The sequence below is a fragment of the Lepus europaeus genome, chromosome 17, assembly GCF_033115175.1.
Source record: "Lepus europaeus isolate LE1 chromosome 17, mLepTim1.pri, whole genome shotgun sequence".
NCBI classification, from domain to species: Eukaryota; Metazoa; Chordata; class Mammalia; order Lagomorpha; family Leporidae; genus Lepus; species Lepus europaeus.
Genome location: NC_084843.1, coordinates 76229727 through 76250922, shown reverse-complemented (window position 1 = coordinate 76250922; position 21196 = coordinate 76229727). Strand labels below are relative to the sequence as shown.

The following is a 21196-nucleotide window of genomic DNA, read 5'->3' as shown; positions in this document are numbered from 1 at the left end:
AGAGGTTGTATAATATGATATAACTCAGTATGGACTGTGTGTGTGTGTGTGTGCGTGCCGTTTTGGCCATTAGTTCAGTTGGCAGCCTTTGCAGTCAATAGTTTTGCTGGTCCTCTTTCCCCTTAGCCATGTAAGGATGGGTTTGGTAAGAAGTAAAAGGAAATTTCTAATAAAAAGGGCAAAAGAAGTATATACGTGTGTACGTAGACAGACTAGCATAGTTATACAGATGTGTACATCTGTATTTGTGTCTCTCTGCACCCTTCCTCCTACCCCCCACATGTTGCCCCTTGGTATCCATGGTGACTTGGTTCTAGGATTCCCTTCAAATGCTCAAGTCCTTTATATAAAATGGCATAGTATTTGCTTGTAACCTTCACGCATCTTCCCATAGACTTTAAATAGTCTCTAGGTTACTTTTAATACCTAATACGGTATAAATATTTGTTATACTCTGTTTAGGAAGTAATAACAAGGAAAAAAGGTCTATGTACATATTCAGTACAGATGCAGATTATTTTTTCCCCTGAATATTTTCAGTCCACAGTTGCTTGATTCTATGGATGTGGTGCTCATGGATGCAGAGGGTCCAACTGTGTGATTGTACTTGAATCTTTTAAACTTTTATAAACATCAGTTCATAGCCAGTTTTGTTTCATTTTTATCTCCACCAGTGAAAATTTTAGACACTGTATTTTCTCCATGAATATAATTTAAAAAAATATGTATTTTTTGGAAAGGGTTATAGAGAGGGAAAAACAAAGAATTGTCCATTTGCTGGTTTACTCCCCATGTGGCCTCAGTGTACAGGGCTGGCTCAGGCCAAAGCCAGAATCCAGGAGCTTCATCTGGGTCTCCCATGTGGACAACAGGGGCCCAAACACATGGGCCATCTTCCACTGCTTTCCCAGGCCATACCAGAGAGCTGGGTCAGAAGTGGAGCAGCTAGGACCCAAACCGGTACCCAAATGGGATGCCAGTACTGCAGGTGGTAGTTATGCCAGTAGCTGCAGGTGCTGCTATGCCACAGCACCGGCCCACTTTTTTTTTTTTTTTTGTTATTTCATGCTCTTGGGAAGTTTGTAAATATAAATAGAACTGCTGTCTTCAAAAGTAGATTGTTTCTTTGAAATGAACCTTTTTAATTTTTTTCTCTTTGTTCTTGTTTTTCTTTTACTTGTACCTTTTTTTTTTTTTTTAAAGAATTTGCCTTTATTTATTTATTTATTTATTTATTTTGACAGGCAGAGTGGATAGTGAGAGAGAGACAGAGAGAAAGGTCTTCCTTTTGCCGTTGGTTCACCCTCCAATGGCCGCTGTGGCCGGCGCATCGCGCTGATCCAAAGCCAGGAGCCAGGTGTTTCTCCTGGTCTGCCATGTGGGTGCAGGGCCCAAGCACTTGGGCCATCCTCCACTGCCTTCCCGGGCCATGGCAGAGAGCTGGCCTGGAAGAGGGGCAACCGGGATAGAATCCGGCGCCCCAACCGGGACTAGAACCTGGTGTGCCGGCGCCGCAAGGTGGCCCATTAAGCCACGGCGCCGGCTACTTGTACCTTTTTAACTTTAAAAGATATTGGGCTGGGGCCATGGCTCAACAGGCTAATCCTCCGCCCTTGTGGCGCCGGCACACCGGGTTCTAGTCCCGGTAGGGGCGCCGGATTCTGTCCCGGTTGCCCCTCTTCCAGGCCAGCTCTCTGCTATGGCCCGGGAGTGCAGTGGAGGATGGCCCAAGTCCTTGGGCCCTGCACCTCATGGGAGACCAGGAGAAGCACCTGGCTTCTGCCTTCGGTCAGTGCGGTGTGCCGGCCGCCGTGGCCATTGGAGGGTGAACCAACGGCAAAGGAAGACCTTTCTCTCTGTCTCTCACTGTCCACTCTGCCTGTCAAGAAAAAAAAAAAAAGATATCAACAAATTGGTGTTTGAAAAGATTTTGCTAAGATATGGTCCCACAGGAATATTTTTACTTTTTAAAGATTGTTTTATTTCAAGAATAGAGTTGCGCAGAGAGAGATAGGTAGATGTTCCATTCACTGGTTCGTTCCCCAGATGGTCACAGCAGGGTTGGGGCTGGGCCAGGCGGAAGCCAGGAACACTGTCTGGATCTCATGGGTAACAAGGGCCCAGGGACTCGGGCTGTATTCTGCTGCTTTCTCAGAGGCAATCCAATGCTGGATCTGAAGTGGAACAGCCAGGACCCAAACTGGCCCTCACGCTGAATGCTGGCATTGCAGGCTACAGCTTAACTCACTATGCCACAACACCAGCATAGTGTTTCATTTATTTATTTGTCTTTTGCTCTGCAGTATTTGTCTAAACAGACCATACTGTTGGTTAATGGATTTCACATAGTTCCGGCACCAAAACGAATACTTAGAAATAAAAAAGTGGGGCCGGCACTGTGGCATAGCGGGTAAAGCTGCTGCCTGCAGTGCCGGCATCCCATATGGGCGTCGGTTTGAGACCTGGCTGCTCCACTTCTGATCCAGCTCTCTGGTATGGCCTGGGAAAGCAGTAGAAGATGGTCTAAATCCTTGGGCCCCTGCACCTGCACAGGAGACCCGGAAGAAGCTCCTGGCTTCAGATCTGCACAGCTCCAGCAGTTGCAGCCATCTGGGGAGTGAACCATCAGATGGAAGACTCTCTGTCTCTCTCTCTCTGCCTCTGCGTCTCTGTAACTCTGCCTTTAGAATAAATAAATAAAAATTTTTAGGCTGGTGCCGCGGCTCAGTAGGCTAATTCTCCGCCTTGTGGCGCCGGCACACCGGGTTCTAGTCCCGGTCGGGGCACCGATCCTGTCCTGGTTGCCCCTCTTCCAGGCCAGCTCTCTGCTGTGGCCAGGGAGTGCAGTGGAGGATGGCCCAAGTTCTTGGGCCCTGCACCCCATGGGAGACCAGGATAAGCACCTGGCTCCTGCCATCAGAACAGCACGGTTCGCAGCGCACCTACCGCGGCGGCCATTGGAGGGTGAACCAACGGCAAAAGGAAGACCTTTCTCTCTGTCTCCCTCTACTGTCCACTCTGCCTGTCAAAATAAATAAATAAATAAATAAATAAATTTTTTTTAAAGAAATCCTTCCCTACCATAACTCATGAAGGATTATTGCTGCATTTTAAAATTGTTATTTTTTATTTTTAAGATTTATTTTTTTATTTGAAAGGTGGATTTAGAGAGATGAAGAGAGAGATATCTTCAATCCTCTGGTTCACTCCCCATAGGGCCACAGTGGCTGGGACTCAGCCTGGAGCCAGGAGCTTTATCTGGGTTTCCATCTGATGGCAGGGGCCCAAGCACTTTGAGCTATTATCTGCTACTTCCCAGGCACATAACAGGGATCTGGTGCAGCTAGGGTTTGAATTGGTGCCATATGGGATGCTGGTATTGTAGGTGGCAGCCTAACTCTGTGCCACAACCCCGGCTCCTATTCATTTTTTAAGATTTGTTTATATATTTATTTGAAAAGCAAAGTGACACAGAGAGAGGGATGGACAGAAAGAAATCATCTTTTAGCTAGTTCACTTCTCTAATGGCTACAACAGCCAGGTCTGTATCAGACTGAAGTCAGGAGCTAGGAACTCCATCCAGATCTCTCACATGGGTGGCAGAGTCTAACTACTCAGGCCATCCTCTGCTACCTTCCCAGGGGCATTAGCAGAAAGCTGGTTCTGAAGCACAGCACCTGGGGCTTGAAGCACACTGATATGGGATGCCAGTGTCACAGCAACTCCTGTGCCACAGCACTGGACCTCTGAAATCTTCACAGCTTCTCTTTAATGTTTAGGTCTTAAGTTCATCTGAATTCATGTGAAAACTTTTAAATCAAGAAAATTGGCCTTTTTTTTTCCCCTGTATTACAACTTGCTGTTTTATTTTTCCCACACACTCCCCAAAGATTTATTTGTTTATTTGAGGGAGGGAGGGAGGGGGAGAGAGAGAGAGAATTTTTCATCTGCTGATTAACTCCCCAAAGGCTAACAGTATCCAAACAGAGATCTTCCATCTTCTAGTTCACTCCCCAAATAGTGGTATCAGCCAAGGGTAGGCCAGGTCAAGGCCAGGAGGTTCATCTGGGTCTCAGACATGGGTGCAGGTGTCTAAGTACTTGGGTTGTCTTCCACTGATTTCCTAAAATGGAACAGCCAGAATTGACTTGGCGCCGATGTGAGATGTTGGCCACAATGCCAGCCCCAAGTATATCCTCTATAATTTGTTTAACCTCCTGTTGAGGCATAGTAGCTCATTTTTTTTTCAGGTGAAGAAATTACATGAACTTCTTAAAATTTTTTACAGTTCATTTGGGGGGGACAGAGCATCCGTTGGTTCACTCCCCAGATGCCCACTATGGCCTGGCTAGGCTAAAGCCAGGACTCAATCCAAGTCTCCCATATGGGTAGCAGGAACCCGGTTGAACCATCATTGCTGTCTTCTATAGGGTCTGCATTAGCATGAAGCTGGGATCAGGAGCCAAAGTTGGATATGGAACCCAGACCAGTTAACCACCTACATATTAGCTGCTAGGTTAGATACCTGGCTTCTGTTGGATTTTTATTTTTTTTAAATTTGATTTTGAAAGGCAGAGATACAGAGAGTTCCATCAGTTAGTTCACTCTCTATATGCCTGGAATGGCCAAGGAACTGAAGCCAGGCTATAGGAACTCAGTGCAGCAGATCTTCCATGTGGGTGGTCAGAAACCAGTCATTTGGACCATCACCTGCTACCTCCTAGGGTGCGGTATTAATAGGAAGCTGGAATTGAAGTGGAGCAGGTCTCCAGTCCAGGCTCTCTGATAATGGGTTGTGGGCTTTTTACCTGAGATCTTAACCTCTAGGCCAGATGCCTATCTGGAAAGCCTTTGTTTTATATGTTAAACTATTGCTGTGGAGAATTTGGTCAGCTTTTCTTAAGTAGAACTCTGTTGATTGAATTGGCTTATCTATGTAATGTGTTTCAGAAGTTATAAAATACATAATATATTTTAATAACAGTTTGGAAGATTTTTTATGCTATATAGTAGGAGACATGGGTAGATGATGTTTGCTAGTGATGCAGATCCTTTTTTTTTTTTTTTAAGATTTATTTTATTTCTTTCAAAGAGTTAGAGAGATGCAGAGATATATAGAGAGAGGTCTTCCATCTGCTGGTTCACTCCCCAGATGTCCACAAAGGTTGGAGCTGCACCGATCTGAAGCCAGGAGCCAGGAGCTTCTTCTGGGTCTCCCACATGGGTGCAAGGGCCCATGCAAGGGCCATCTTCCACTGCTTTCCCAGGTCATAGCAGGGGGCTGGAACCGGCGCCCATTTGGGATGCCCATGCTTCAGGCCAGGGCTTTAACCTGCTGCACCATAGTGCTGGCCCTGATGCAGATCCTTAGTGAAATATTTTCTATAGGATTCTTTTTTACTCTGTACTTAAAACAAGTTTGCAAGATAAGCCCAAGATAAAGTTAGACTTTTATCGCATGAAACATAGCCTATGGGGTAAGATCATTTTCTCTGATTTTAGGAAAATTGGGGGTAATGATGATAATTTACACTTGTAGTAGTGATTTTTAAAAATATAGTAATGTTTATTCTCATAAACTCTTTTGTCCTAAAGATGTTTATTTTATTGTTAAGAATAACCTAAATAAATTTTATGACAATGGCAGTAGAATACCTCACAAGTGTAAAAATGATGCAGTTTTTGAGAAATGTATTGACCTCTCAAAGACCTTTATGTAGCTAAGTATACCAAGCATTCACTAAGTGTTCCCATAGGCATTCAGTAATGCTGTGACATAGACTAGCTTAGTGGCTCTCTGTTGGACATACAAGGAAATGGAAACTCTGGAGAATTCCTGAAGTTAGGGGTGTTGGCTGAGATCTGCAGACCTATTCAAGGAGGGCAGTACAGGTCTTCAGTATCAGCTACCAGTGCTGTTTATCCGTGTGACAAAAATAGTAGTAGTATTTCTTCAGGTTTGGTTTTAGACTTGACTTGTCTGTCTTTCATGGTGTCAGATGTTAGAGTCAGCTTTTTTTTTTTTTTTTTTTTTTTTTTTGACAGGCAGAGTGGACAGTGAGAGAGAGAGAGAGAGAGAGAAAAGATCTTCCTTTTTCCGTTGGTTCACCCCCCAAGTGGCCGCTGTGGCTGGCGCACTGCGCTGATCCGAAGCCGTTCTCCCAGGTGCTTCTCCTGGTCTCCCATGCGGGTGCAGGGCCCAAGCACTTGGGCCATTCTCCACTGTACTCACGGGTCACAGCAGAAAGCTGGACTGGAAGAGGAGCAACTGGGACAGAATCCGGTGCCCCATCCGGGACTAGAACCCGGTGTGCCAGTGCTGCAGGCGGAGGATTAGCTTATTGAGCCGTGGCGCCGGCCAAAGTCAGCTTTTAATTTTTAGTTTCTGTCTCTTATGATTAGTGATTGGTGCTTATGAAATTATGAAAGCTATAGTTCCTTAACTTTAGTTGGGAAATATCTAAGAATAAAGCAGACCTACCTTGTTCATAAATTAGATGCCTTCTAAAGGAAAGTAAATATAAATCTTAGGCAGTTGATTTACATTTAAACTCATGGAGTGGAATTAAAAATTATACAGTGATTCCATCCTTGTGAAACATTCTTCTTACCTATAGTTGATAGTTTGTTAACTGAGATTTATAAATGGCTTTTCTTTTCCTTTTAAAAGCAGTTTATTTATCTGGAAAGACAGAATTGCAGAGAGAGACAGAGTAGTCCCTTGGCTCACCTCCCAAGTGGTCACAAGGGCTGGGGCTGGGCCAGGCTGAAGTCAGAATTCTGGAACTCCATTTGAATCTCCCATGCAGGTGGCAGGGGCCTAAGCACCTGAGCCATCCTCTGCTCTCCTCCTAGGCACACTGGCAGGGATTTGAATAGTGCTCACAGAGGGAGTCAGCTGTGCAGGCCACGGCTTACCCACAGTGCTGCAGTGCAAGTCCCTATAAATGGCTTTTCTTAAATTAGGTATATTTTTTAAAATGTTATTTTATTGTTTGTCAGAGTAAGTATTTTTCCCAGTGTTTTTCTACCAGTAAAGACTGAGAGAAATAATCATAATACCAGTTTGAATCACAGTTCCATCTCTCATTTGGAAAGGTTTCCTATGTTAAAAATTTAAGGCAGCAACAATAAATTCCCCGAGTATAAAGTGAATTAGGCAGGTTAAAATTTACTACCGACTGATGTACATCACTTACCAGAACCACTGTTAAAAGTTCTTTGATGTTAAATAGCTTTTCAGAGCTGAGGAAAGAACAGAAACAACTAGAAAAACCTAATCCTATGGACAGGTTTCTAGACAAAAATAGCATTCTTTATGGGTATCTCTACCCCAGATGATTTTCTGCTGGAAGATTTTCATTAGTTGTATTAAACTGATTTAGGTTCTATAAATAATTTTAAATTTAAGAATTTTAGTTTGAAAAGTCTGTAGTACTCCAAGAAGGTTTGGCAGGGTCATTTACTTGTCATTTGAATTGATGCAGTTGCTTAACACTGTTGAAATCTCTCGAGTCTGGGGTGACAATTTTCAGGGACGTGGATGCCTGAGAAAAGATCACCAGGAGATAAGAGAGCTGTATACTGAAAAAGTAGGACAGGAGATGTAAAATTTAAAAGTATACAGTTTATTTAAGATTTATGCCAATTTCCCTGTTGGTTGTTAACTTTTATGTTGATGGCACTCATGTATCATTGTTTGACTTATATTCTTCATTTTTATAGATAAAGTGGAGAACTTTAATGAGGAACAGGAGAAGAATAGTCACCATTTTCACAGAAATGCTGAAGACAATACTAAGAAACCCATTGTAGAAACCACCCTGACTCCTGGATACAAAACTGAGGAAATCAGGGAAACAAATGATACTTGGAACTCCCAGTTTGGGAAAAGGTCAGAATCTCCATCAGAAATGTCTCCAATCAAGGGATCTGTGAGAACTGGTTTGTATGAATGGGATAATGATTTCGAAGATATCAGATCAGAAGATTGTATTTTAAGTTTGGATAGTGATCCTCTTTTGGAGGTGAAGGGCGAGGATTTAAAAAACCGATTGGAAAATGTAAATGAAGCCATCGAGGAAGATATTGTACAAAGTGTTCTTAGGCCAAGCAACTGTAGGACGTACTGTAGGGCCAATAAGGCAAAATCCTCGCAAGGAGCATCAACTTTTGATAAGCTAATGGACGGCACCAGTCAGGCCTTAGCCAAAGCAAATAGTGAATCAAGTAAAGATGGCCTGAATCAGGCAAAGAAAGGTGGTGTAAGTTGTGGGACCAGTTTTAGAGGGACGGTTGGACGGACTAGAGATTACACTGTTTTACATCCATCTTGCTTGTCAGTTTGTAATGTTACCATACAGGATACTATGGAACGCAGCATGGATGAGTTCACTGCATCCACTCCTGCAGATTTGGGAGAAGCTGGCCGGCTCAGAAAAAAGGCAGATATTGCAACCTCCAAGACCACTACTAGATTTCGACCTAGTAATACTAAATCCAAAAAGGATGTTAAACTTGAATTTTTTGGTTTTGAAGATCATGATGAGACAGGAGGTGATGAAGGAGGTTCTGGAAGTTCTAATTATAAAATTAAATATTTTGGTTTTGATGATCTCAGCGAAAGTGAAGATGATGAAGATGAAGACTGTCAAATGGAAAGAAAGACAAGCAAAAAAAGAACTAAAACAGCTCCATCACCCTCCCTGCAGCCTACCCCAGAAAGCAATGATAATTCCCAGGACGGTCAGTCTAGTACTAACAATGCAGGTAAGAATTTTTTTAAAAAAATTGTAAGTAAGTGCATTTTCAGACTTAAGAGCTTAGTTTTATTCTAGATACTCCGTTTTAGCTTGTTATATTTAATTTTAATAGTACTTAATTCAGAACTACCATATCCAGATTACCCAAAGGTAAATTTTAAATGTGTTAATCATCAGGTTTAAAGTTGTTAGGGACCAATTTGTAGATTGGAGGGAGAGTCTTTTCATATTTGTGTTTAAAATGACATTAGCACTTGCTGATTCTAAATCTTGTGTTTCAGGTAGGGATACCAAGCATCTTGATGTTTCAAGTTTGAAAATCCAAATGCAGTGGAGATACAAGGATAAGTTTTTTGACACTTAGAACTATAGAATGAGAGAGATACTAGAAAACTAAAATTAATTAAAACCTTTTATAGTTTGCTCTAAACTAGTAAACCTTCAAAACATTCTCAAATGCTCTTAAGTCGGTTTAGTAAAATGGAAAAGTGGTATGTAAGTATTTATTACTTTTAATGGTGAAAATTTGTCTGCTAAGGTAATAGGCCCAGTGATGACTAGAGGTTCTCAAGGAGTTCGAGTTTCCACTGTGAGAGACAAACAAAGGTCAACTCTGCTATAATTAAATCAGTACCTGACAAGGGCTTTGTGAAATGGATTGACTGTCCAGTGAGGAGGAATAAGTGAAAACCTCTGGTATAGAGGGTTTCTTAGCCAAACACACTCCTTCTGGATTGGTTTACTTGTTGAGTAAAGCTTTTGTGGTGTTAGAGTCACAGGAGTGTCATTATGGGGGATTGGAGTGATTATAGTATCCATAGATCTCTGTTGAGCGTGTCATACTTGAGGTTACCTACCGTTTTGTTTTATGTGGTCTAAAAATAGCTTTGCCAGGTGAGAATTCTTATTTTTAAAGTTATTATTATACAGTCGCTTCTAGGGGCCCACCCAGTATTCCCTGTTTTTAAAAAAAAACCCTGGAAACAGAACAGAACAAAAAAGGGTGTTAGCAGAGTTCACCCCATGTTGCCTTGAATCCCTCCTGGAGAAGGGAGGTTTACGGCAGCCTCACTAGTCCCTTGAGATCTGGCTGGACAGGATGCCCTCAGGAGCATGACGCTGTGCAATACCTGAGTTCTTGCCCTACTGCCATTTGCTTTGCTCTTGTGCTAACCCAATAGCAGGTATTTTTAACTGCAGTTGAAATTCTGTGGCTAAAATTTACATCTTAGGGTATAAAAACTTTTAAAACTTTAAAATGTGAAATTAGACTCCCTTTCAGAAACTTGAAGTTACAATGAATAAGGTTTGAAAGTTAGAGACCATTTGGTTAATGTACTTTTTGTAGACTTGTCACATGAAGTATGAGACAACATTTTAAAGTTAGGATAGAGAAAAGTCTTGATTAAAAAAAAATATTTATTGCCATTTGGGAAATAAGGTAATAGACCATTGAACTACATTGTACTAGGTCCCTTTATATCTTTTACCAAGGACGGTTATCCGTTTGTTTAAATATACCCTTCTTTGTAGATGCAAGCAGCCGTTGTTTGAAGGCCAACATGATTAAGTGGATTTAAAGTTGGAAAAATGTTAAAAGTAGATGCCACTTGGTGTTTTTTGGTGTGTAAAAGAGATCATACCAGTGTCAGCAGTTATATGACCTATGAAGTATGAAAATTATTTTGGAAGAGATTTTAGTTTGCTACTTACATAAAGTAAAACTAGAGCACTTACAACAAACTAGGTTTATGGTTTTCTTTTAGGGGCAGGGAAGAGCAGGGGATAATGAGAGTATTTTATCTGCTTTGTGGTGCTTTTATTTCTTTACTCTCTTTTTCCCACACAATATGTAAAAAAAAACAAAAAAACAAACAACAACAAAAAAGAGGCAAGTCTGTAAGTTGACTAGTAGATAATTTGAAATCTTAGAAAGCTAGCTGGTTTTGATTACCATTTCAGAAAACTTGGATTTTACAGAGGACTTGCCTGGTGTGCCTGAAAGTGTGAAAAAGCCCATAAACAAACAAGGAGATAAATCAAAGGAAAATACCAGAAAGATTTTTAGTGGCCCCAAACGGGTAAGTAAAGCACTATCAGCAATTTTTATTATTTTTTTATTACTGAAGGGCTCAACTCTTTCGAGCTTACTTTTTTCAACTGACATAAAAATTATGTATTTATAGGGCACTATGTGATGTTTTGTTACATATATATACGTTGTATAATGATCAAATAGGGTAAACATCTATCTCCCCAAATATTATTTCTGTATGATGAAAACATTCAAAAAGATTCTTAGCTGTTTTATAAAAATTATTTAATTTTTTAGAGAGTTCCCATCTGTTGGTTCTTTCCCTAAATTCTTGAGAATTCATTCTGGGTCTCCCACATGAGTGGGAGTGGTCTAAGGACTTGAGCCATCGTCTGCTGTCTCTCAGGGTATGCACTGGCAGGACACTGCAATTGAAAGGAGAGCTGGGGCTCCCATATGAGCTGTGTGCATTAGGGGTCTCCTTAACTGCATTGCCAAACACCTGCTCCTCATGTTTTCTTTATCCATTCATTAGTTTGTAGACATTTAGGTTGTTTCCATTTCTTGGCTATTGTGAATAGCACTGCAATAAATATAGGACTGCAGATATCTCTTCTGGGGGGGGGGGCAACTCTTAATAATTTTTTATTTAAAAGTTATATAACAGCGGGTGTCTTTAAAATCATTGTAAACATTATTTATGTGATAAAATATATAACATTATTTTAACCATTTTCAAGTATACAAATCAGTGACATTAAACACTTTTACAGTGTCAGTGTCATCATCCTTACCTGGACCTGTGTTAATGAGCTTTTCATTACCATAACAGCATAACTGAGACAGACTACTTGTGAAGAAAAAAGGTTTCTTTAGCTCTTAGCTTTGGAGGGGTAAAGGGGTGGCACTGGCATCAGCTCACCCCTGGTGAGGACCTTTTTGACTGCATCACATCCTGGTGGATGGCAGTGGGGGAAGCACATGTGGAGGGGTCACAACTTAGAGCAGAAGCCAGAGAGACGCAGGTTTTCCTAACAGGGATCTCACTAGAGCTAGCCAGAGTCCTTTTGGAATGTTTGCTCCTTGTTGACCTGAGGAACTCCCACTAGATTTCATGTCCTAAAGGTCCCATTTCCCAAGATCACTTCATATACAAATCATAGTGGTGCTCTCAACTTTTTCACATTCCCAATAAAAACTCTGCCCATTAAACAGTAATTCCCTGTTCCCTCCTCTCCTTATTATAGGTAAACATTGTTCTACTTTCCGTCTCTATGAATGTTCCTATTTCAATTCCTCTTACAAATAGAATCTTATTTCACTACCATGGTTTTTCTAAGGTTTATCCATAATGTAGCATATTTCAGTCTAATTCCTTTTTTATGGCTAAATAATACTCCATCGTGTGTGTACGAGATATATACACCTCCTACATTGTGGTTTACTCACATCCTAGATAGACACCTAGGTTGTTTTCACCTTTTGGCTATTGTGAATACTGCTTTGAATGTTGGTGCACAAATACAGATGTTCCTCAACATATGATGGGATTGCATCCTAATAAAGGAGTCATAAGTTGAAAATACTGTAAATAATGTGTTTCATATATCCAGTCTCTCTTAGCATAGTAGTATGGCATGCTGTAGAGTGTTGCTTGTTTCTTCTTGCAATTGCGTGGGCTGACTGGCTGCTGCAGCTCACTGTGCTGTACACCATCATTAGAGTATTGTATTGTGTGTTGCTAGCCCGGAGAAAGATCAGAATTCAGAGTATGGTATTTGCTGAATGCCTATCACTTTTGCACCATTGTAAGTTTGGGACTGTCTCTGTGTGTTTTTCGAGTCTCTGCTTTCAGTCATTTTGATATATTCTGAGGAGTGGAATTGGTGGGTTGCATAGTAGGTCTAAAATCTTTTGACAGAGTTTGCCAAGTGGCTGCACCATTTTACATTCCCAGCAGCAATACATGAGTGAGGGTTCCAGTTTCTCCATATCCTTCCCAACACATTATTTATTAACCACTTTTGATATTAGCTATCTTGATGGTTATGAAGAGGTATCTTACGGTTTAATTTGATTTTCCTTAATTGTGGAGGGTGACTTCAGGGCCTCCACAATTAAGAAAAGGGATATGAGCTTTCTAGCTCTCCCCTAAAATACAAGTCATCTGTCTGGAAATCCTCTTGGACTACAGAAAATTTACCCTAACTGAAGAAATACTATAGTTACAGTATGCTTCTTGGATTATAGTTCGTGTTTTTATGGCCTGCCCATTGCTCCCTTGTAAGCATATGTCAACAGGCACCCTAACTACTAAGGGATTGCCACTGCAGGTATACCTCTCAAATTATGGTCTGCGAGTAGCAGTTGTCAGCCCCTTCTTGACTTGCTTGCCTGCTGCTTCCTTGCAGTGTGTTCAGTAAATCTAGCTCTGCTCTCTGTGTTTTGTTCTTTTCACCACCTGTGATGGGAGCCTCAGTTGGTAGCCTCCAGCAACACTAAGGCTGAGTAATGGTGAGCATCTTTTCACATGCTTATTGAACATTTGTATATCTAAGAAATGTCTGGCCGGTGCCATGGCTTAACAGGCGCACCGGCACACCAGGTTCTAGTCCCGGTCGGGGCACCGATCCTGTCCCGGTTGCCCCTCTTCCAGGCCAGCTCTCTGCTGTGGCCAGGGAGTGCAGTGGAGGATGGCCCAAGTGCTTGGGCCCTGCACCCGCATGGGAGACCAGGAGAAGCACCTGGCTCCTGGCTTCGGATCAGCTCGATGCGCCGGCCACAGCGGCCATTGGAGGGTGAACCAACGGGAAAAGGAAGACCTTTCTCTCTCTCTCTCTCTCTCTCTCTCTCTCTCACTCTCACTCTCACTCTCACTGTCCACTCTGCCTGTCAAAAAAAAAAAAAAAAAAAAAAGTCTGTTGAAGTCCTATATCCATTTTTTATTTGGATTCTCTGTTGAGTTGTACTAGATATTTATGTACTGTAGATATTAATTCGTTATCAAATATAGGATTTGCAGATATTTTCTCCCCTTCTGTTCGTTGTCTTTTCACTTTCTTGAAATTGTCTCTTGGTACAACAAAGTTTTTATTTTTGATGAAGTCCTATGTGTCTTTTTTTTTTGTTTGTTTGATTTCTTCTTTTAAGTGGGTTTTATTTTTAAAAAATTATTTTTAGAAAGGCATAGAGAGAGGCAGAGACACAAATGAGATCTTCCATACTCTGGTTCATTCCTCAAAGGCCTGCAAACATCCCGTGGTGGGCCAGGCTGAAACCTTGAGTCTAAAACTTAATCTGGGTCTCCCAAATGGGAGGTAGTGACTCATCCATACTTGAGCTGACTTTCCAGATTATTCATTATCAGGAAGCTGAAATCAGAAGCAGAGCTGAGACGTGAACCTAGGGACTCACCTCACAGGGATCTGGTGTCTCAAATGGTATCTAACCATTGTGCCGAAGGCCTACCCTTTTTTTCTTTCATTTTTCGTGCTTTTGGTCTAGAACCTAAGAAATCATTCCCACCAAATCCAGTGTCTTGTAGCTTTTCTTACATTTTCTTCCCCGAGTTTTATAGTTCTAGGCATTCAGTTTAGGTTTCAGATTTTCATCCATTTTGAGCTGTTTTAACCCATTTTATATTTGGTGGTACAGTTAGGGTCATTTAAAAAAATAATTATTTTTCCCCCAGAAGAACTTACTTATTTTTATTTGAAAAGCAAAGTTACAGAGAGAGCAAGAGCATGAGAAAGCGCGCACGCTTCTTCCATCAGCTGCCTCACTCCCCAAATGGCCGCAAAGGCTGGAGGAGCTTCTTTCAGGTATAAAGGGTTTCTTTTATTTGTTTTATTTATTTGAAAGAATAAGAAGAGAGGTCAATCTTCCATCTACTGTTTCTCTCACCAAAACCAGAAACTGGGACCTCCATCTGGGTCTTCTGTGTGGGTGGTAGGAACATAAATACATGGGCCGCCTCCTAGGCACACTAGCAGGAAGCTGTGGATTGGAAGTGGGGTAGCTGGGGCTTCAATCAGCACCATGATGTGGGATAGGATGTGCACATCACAAATGGTAACTTAACATGTCACACCACAGCAGATGCCCCCGTCTTCATTATTTATGCATATGTAAGTCATTTAATATTGTCTAATGTAAGTTATGAAGAGCAAATACTTTGCCTGAACCTTTTAAAAAAACTAATTATGTAACTAGCCGGTTATGGTATTAGTTTTGTTATTGCAAGGTATATTAGTTAGTTGTTGTCAATGATATTTATTCCTATAGATTGAACTGCTTTTAAGGAGTATGTTCATTTTTTGTGTCCTTTTATTTTTCCTTCTTACACCTATATAAAAGACCACTGGGAATATTTTCAAAGTAATTGAGCTGAACTTTTGCATTCCAGGTGCCTTGGTGAGGCTTTTGATTTACATAAAATTGGGTGTTGAATGTGTTAGTTCCCAGAGCAACATTTTAACAGTTTTTTTGCTCTCAAAGCCAAATAATGCTGTTAAGAATTTCAAGAATCACAAAGAATTTTGAATTGTATGAGTTTTATCACTTTATATCAGAAATTAAAACAAATTTCAAATATATTTGTTCATAATTCATAAGAACCCCTTCATTATATATTAATATAGCAAATGAAAAATTATTTTCAGGGGCAGGTGTTGTGGTGGGGAGAGAACGAGTTAAAGACACTTCTTGAAAGGCTCCCATCCTATATGAGAATATGAGATTGAGTTCATCCAGCTTCCTGCTAATGCACCTTGGGAGGCAGCAGATCATGGCTTAAATGCGTTAGCTGCTGCTGCCCAAGAAGGAGACTGGGATGGAGTTTCAGGCTCCTGGCTTCAGCCTGGCCCAGCACTGGCTTTCGGAGGGTGAACCAGCAGATGGAATCAGTCTCTCTGTTTCCCTCTTTCTCAGTGTTTCTTTCTCTGTCACTTTGCCTTTCAAGTTGATAAAAGTTAATTTAAAAAAATTTTTTAAGAGAAAAATCATTTTAAAAGCAAAAAAAAAATGAAAATAGCATTGTTTTACCTTCATATAGTTCTTTAAATGTGGCTTAACAAAAAGGCAGCTAGATTCTCATATCTTCTGCATATAATATATTTTATTATGCTTTATTGATTGAGATGTATGAAGAATATCCAGTCTCATACAGATATGTAGTTGTATTTTAAATAGCCCTTTCATGAATATTCATGATAATTACACCAAAACTCCAAAGTGAAAGTTTCTTAAAGATTAATTGTGGGCCAGCGCCGTGACTCAATAGGCTAATCCTCCGCCTTGCGGCGCCGGCACACCAGGTTCTGGTCCCGGTTGGGGCGTCTGATTCTGTCCCGGTTGCCCCTCTTCCAGGCCAGCTCTCTGCTGTGGCCAGGGAGTGCAGTGGAGGATGGCTTAAGTGCTTGGGCCCTGCACCCAATGGGAGATCAGTGTGTGCTGAGTGACATCATATGTTGGTAACTGGAAAATAGTGGTTGTAGGTGAGTTATGTAAGTCTTTCAAATGGTGACAAATTTCATTTTATAGTACAAAAAATTGCCTATAATTAGCAAGCTCACAAGAAAAGTTGGAAGTATTGGGAAGCTATTAAGTTCACAACGGTAGATAACATTCTCCAAGTTTTGTTGAGTGGTTTAAGTTTAAGATACTTCAAGGAGAATAACTGGCAAGGTTAGGTGCCATTTTTTGGAGAATTTGTTTATTTACTTATTTAAAAGGCAGGAGTTAGATCCTGTTCACTCCACAAATGGCCACAATGACTGGGTCTGGGCTATGCTGAAGCCAAGAACTCCATTAGGGTCTCCCATGTGTGTGTCAGGGTCCCAAGCACTTGGACTATCATCCACTGCCTTCCCAGGCGTATTAGCAGGAAGCTGGATTAGAAGTAGAACAGCTGGGACTTGAACTAGTACTTTTATTGGATGCAGATAAAGAATAGTGTGTTAGTATTTAAAGGAGAGAATATTCTAGAAGGAAGTGGCTAGCTTACATTGTAATTCAGTGCATTTTTTTTTTCTAAGTAGCAGAAGTATTTTGTGCATATTGGTTTTGTCACACAGAATATTTGTATATACAGTGGTCAAGATTTAATACAGGGAATGGGTGTTGTGGCACAACAGATTTGGCCTTTTTGTAGGATACCCATATCCCATATCAAGGTGTTCATGGGAGTCTTATCCAGCATCTGCACCCTCTCAGGGTGCCAAGTAATAGGAAGCTAGAATAGGAAGTGGAGCTGAGATTCAGTCCCAGGCACTTTGATGTGGGATGTGGGCATCCCAACTGGTGTCTCAACTGCTACAGCAAATGCTCACCCTAGACCTTTGGTTCTTTTTGTGGAGATTAGTCTTTAGAAACCAGAATCTGAGTACTAGCTGCTAGTTTTAAGACTTCATTAGAACTAGCAAATATATTGAAAAATACAAGTTCTGTCCTATCTAGTTCTGCTTCCAATCTAGCTCTGCTGGGGCCTGGGGAAGCAGTAGAAGATGGCCCAAGTCCTTGGGCCCCTGCACCACGTGGGAGACCATTGCGGCCATTTGGGGAGTGAACCTATCACTGTCTGACTCTACCTTTCAAATAAATAAATAGGGCCTGTTGCTGTGATGCAGCAGGTCAACGCCCTAGCCTGAAGCATCAGCATCCTATATGGGCACCGGTTCCGGACGCGGCTGCTCCATTTCCAATCCAGCTCTCTGCTATGGCCTGGGAATGCAGTAGAAGATGGCCCACAAGTCCCTGAGCCCCTGCACCCGTGTGGGAGACCTGGAAGAAGCTCCTGGCTCCTGGTTTCGGATTGGCGCAGCTCTGGCCATTGCAGCCAACTGGGGAGTGAACCAGCGGATGGAAGACCGCTCTCTCTCTCTGCCTCTCCTCTCTGTGTGTAACTTTCAAGTAAATAAACCTTTAAAAAATAAATAATCTTTAAAAAATAGAAGCTCCTAGTGATAGTTCCATTTCAGATTTAAAAATTACAGAATTTTGCACTTAGCTCTTACTTGTTTTATTCTGTAGCATACCTAAATATCCATTATTGCAAACCAGTTTTTACTATGAACAATCAGTACACCAAGCAAAGTTTAAGCTTTGCAGTTCCTTTTGTCCTTAGATTTTATTTCACTAAAGATGTTCAGTCATGGCAATGGATTCAAAAATGTCTTGAAATAATTATCTTGTGTGTCCATATTCAATATTAGAGTTTGGTTCATTTGTATCCATTGTGTTCAGTTTTTAAACTTAGTTTTAAAGTTCACATTGCTGTTATTTTATTGCTACTAATGTAGTTCAGAAGGCAGTAGTGCACATGTACTTGACCTGATTTTGAAGGAATCTGGCCTAAAGTAAATCAGGTCACAGAAGCTGAGTTGGCGGCAGACCTATTTACTGCTGATGGATACAACCTGGTAGTGTCAGAATAAAATTGATGCTAACTTATGAAACTAACAGGGGCTCTGGAATTGAACTGACTTGAAAGATGTAATATGACTAAAGCCTCGTCTTAACACAATAGTCCTAACATTTTACTTCCTAAAAAGGCTTACTTTTGTAAGTGGTACAGGTTTCTTTTATGTATGAGAAATTAGGCTTTATGGAAAGCTCAGTTCTCTAAGGGCTTTTTGTTTTAAAGATTTATTTACTTGAAAGGCAGAGTTAGAGAGGAGGAGGGTCGGAGAGCGATCTTCTATTCGCTAGTTCACTCCCCAAATGGCCACAATGGCTGGAGCTGGGCCAGGCTGAAGCCAGGAGCCAGGAGCTTCTTCTGGGTCTCCCACATTGGTGCAGGGGCCTAAGGACTTGTGCCAGCCTCTACTGCTTTCCCAGACTTAAGTATTAGCAGAGAGCTGGATTGGAAGTGGAGCAGCCAGGACACAATGGGCACCCATATGGGATGTCAACGCTGCGGGCAGTGGCTCAACATGCAGGGCCACAGCACCGACCCCTCTGAGGGGTTTTTACATAGATTATCCCCCATATACCCAGAGATGAGACAGAAGGGCTAGAAAACTATGTTGTCGTTATGCTCAGCAGTTGTTCCAGTATCTCTTGTGTTAACAACACACTCATGTAACTGATAGGTCACTGAGAATAGCTGGGTTTTCTGCATTTGTTTTTCTAATCTTGCTAGATTTAAAGGCACCAGTGACCCCATTTCCAAGTGGTAGAGGTAGTCCATGGCTTGTAGTGACGAGGTTTTCTCTGTCTCCGTTTCTCAGTCGGAGCACTACTGACATTTTGGACTGGTCCTGTACATTGGAGGCTATATAGCAGTCTTCCAGGTGTCCGTCCACTAGATTCCAGTGGGGAATTCCCTGGTGGGGTCACATGCCCCTTTCCTAATTAATTTGTGTGACTTGAGGGTAAATTCAGAGAGGATGTTCATAATACTAAAACCTCAGTTTGTACTTTGTAAAAACAAGAACACTTTCCTGTATAACCAGAGAATACCTGTCAAAACCAAGAAGGTAACAGCAGTGTATTGATAGGATCTAATCTAGAGTCCCAGTTAGATTTACCAAATTGTCCACTAATGTGTTTTATAATAAGGCAAAATAAATACAGCACATCTTCTCAACAAAGAATCCATGCTCCAAAACCTGAATCTTGTGTTTGTCATCAGTTTGTATTTCCCTTCAGTCTGTTAAAATATCTGTGTTTCCTCATCTTTTGATGATTCCAACATCTTTGAGGAGCTAATGCCGTTTATTTCTTAGGATGTCTCTCAGGCAATTCCTTATGATTAGACTTAGATCATGTATTTTTGGTGGAGATACCACAAAGATGTCCTGTTAGGTAGTACTCAATGTCAATTTGTTCTGTTACTGTTGGGGTAGAATGATCACTTGGTTAAGGTGGTGTCTGTTGGGCTCCTCAGCCTCCCTCAGCAGACTCTCACCCACCAATTTTAACATTGATTCTTGCCTGAATCAGTTGATTTATGTTGGTCACTAAATGTGATTTCCCAGTGCATCATTCCTTCTGTTACTGTTGAGGAATTGGTCCTGTATTCTTATTCACCTCCATGTATGTAAGACTGTATGTATATGTATACTTGTTTGTATATTTATTCTTTCTCATATGCCAGTATGAACATGAATTTCTGCTTTATTTCTGTTTTCTTTTTTTAAGTATTTATTTAAAAGAGAGTGAGAGAGATCTTCCATCCATTGGTTTAATCCGCAAGTCTAGCCAGCCGGGGCTGGGTCAAGCTTAAGCCAGGGAACTCCATCCCCTGGGTGGCAGGGGCGCAAGCATTGGCTCATCTGCTGCTGCTTTCCCAGATGCATTAGCAGTGAGCTGACTTGGAAGCAGAGTACCTGGGACTTGAACTGGAGTTCTGATACCATAAGCTGGCCTGGCAAGTGGCAGCTTAACCTGCTGCACCACAATGTTGGCCCCCTTATTACTTGTTTAAATGATAGTTTTTTTTTTTTTTGGATAGGCAGAGTGGACAGTGAGAGACAGAAAGAAAGGTCTTCCTTTGCCATTGGTTCACCCTCTAATGGCTGCTGCGGCCGGCGTGCTGCAGCTGGCGCACCGCGCTGATCTGAAGCCAGGAGCCAGGTGCTTCTCCTGGTCTCCCTTGAGGGTGCAGGGCCCAAGCACTTGGGCCATCCTCCACTGCCTTCCCGGGCCATAGCAGAGAGCTGGCCTGGAAGAGGGGCAACCGGGATAGAATCTGGTGCCCCAACCGGGACTAGAACCCGATGTGCCGGCGCCGCAAGGTGGAGGATTAGCCTGTTAAGCCACGGCGCCGGCCTAAATGATAGTTTTATCATTATTTTCATACTCAGATTTTCTTACATTAGGTTGGTAGGTGTTCTTCAATCTGTGTTGTTTTTTTTTTTGTTTGTTTGTTTGTTTTTTTTTTTAAAGATTTCTTGATTTATTTGAGAGGCAGAGTTACAGAGAAAGGTAGAGACAGAGAGAAATGTCATCAGTGTGCTGGTTCACTCACCAAATGGCTGTGATGGTTGGAACTGAGCTGATGGGAAGCCAGGATCTTCCTCTTGGTCGCCAACGTGGATGCAGGAGCCCAAGCACTTGGGCCATCTTCCACTGCCTTCCCAGGCCATAGCAGAGAGCTGGATTGGCAGTGGAGCAGCCGGGTGCCCCTATGGGATGCTAGCACCACAGGTAGAGGCTTAGTTCACTATGCCACGATGCCGACCCCTCAATCTGCTTTTTTTTGACATCATTTTGCATTTCCTTATTTATTGACACCCTGAAGATATTCCAGTCTTGTTCCATGCTTTCCCACTCTGACAATTAGCCATTTAGGATTCCTTTTTCCATTTAGTGGTAGAGAATAGTATTTAGAAAGAACAATTAGGGCTGGTGCTGTGATGCAGTGGGTTAATGCCCTGGCCTGAAGTGCCGGCATCCC

At 41.8% G+C, this 21196-nt stretch overlaps 1 protein-coding gene across 3 annotated transcripts in view; it reads left to right on the top strand.

Annotated features, from left to right (window-relative positions):
- Positions 1-21196, top strand: part of WAPL (WAPL cohesin release factor) — a 90570-nt gene that overhangs the window by 22831 nt on the left and 46543 nt on the right. For 2 of the 3 annotated variants that reach the window (XM_062215018.1, XM_062215019.1), the window contains exons 3-4: positions 7726-8769; positions 10725-10843. In XM_062215018.1, coding sequence (XP_062071002.1) covers positions 7726-8769; positions 10725-10843 — 1163 coding nt within the window. The remainder of the gene's footprint in view (positions 1-7725; positions 8770-10724; positions 10844-21196) is intronic. The other variant, XM_062215020.1, reaches the window with a different exon arrangement.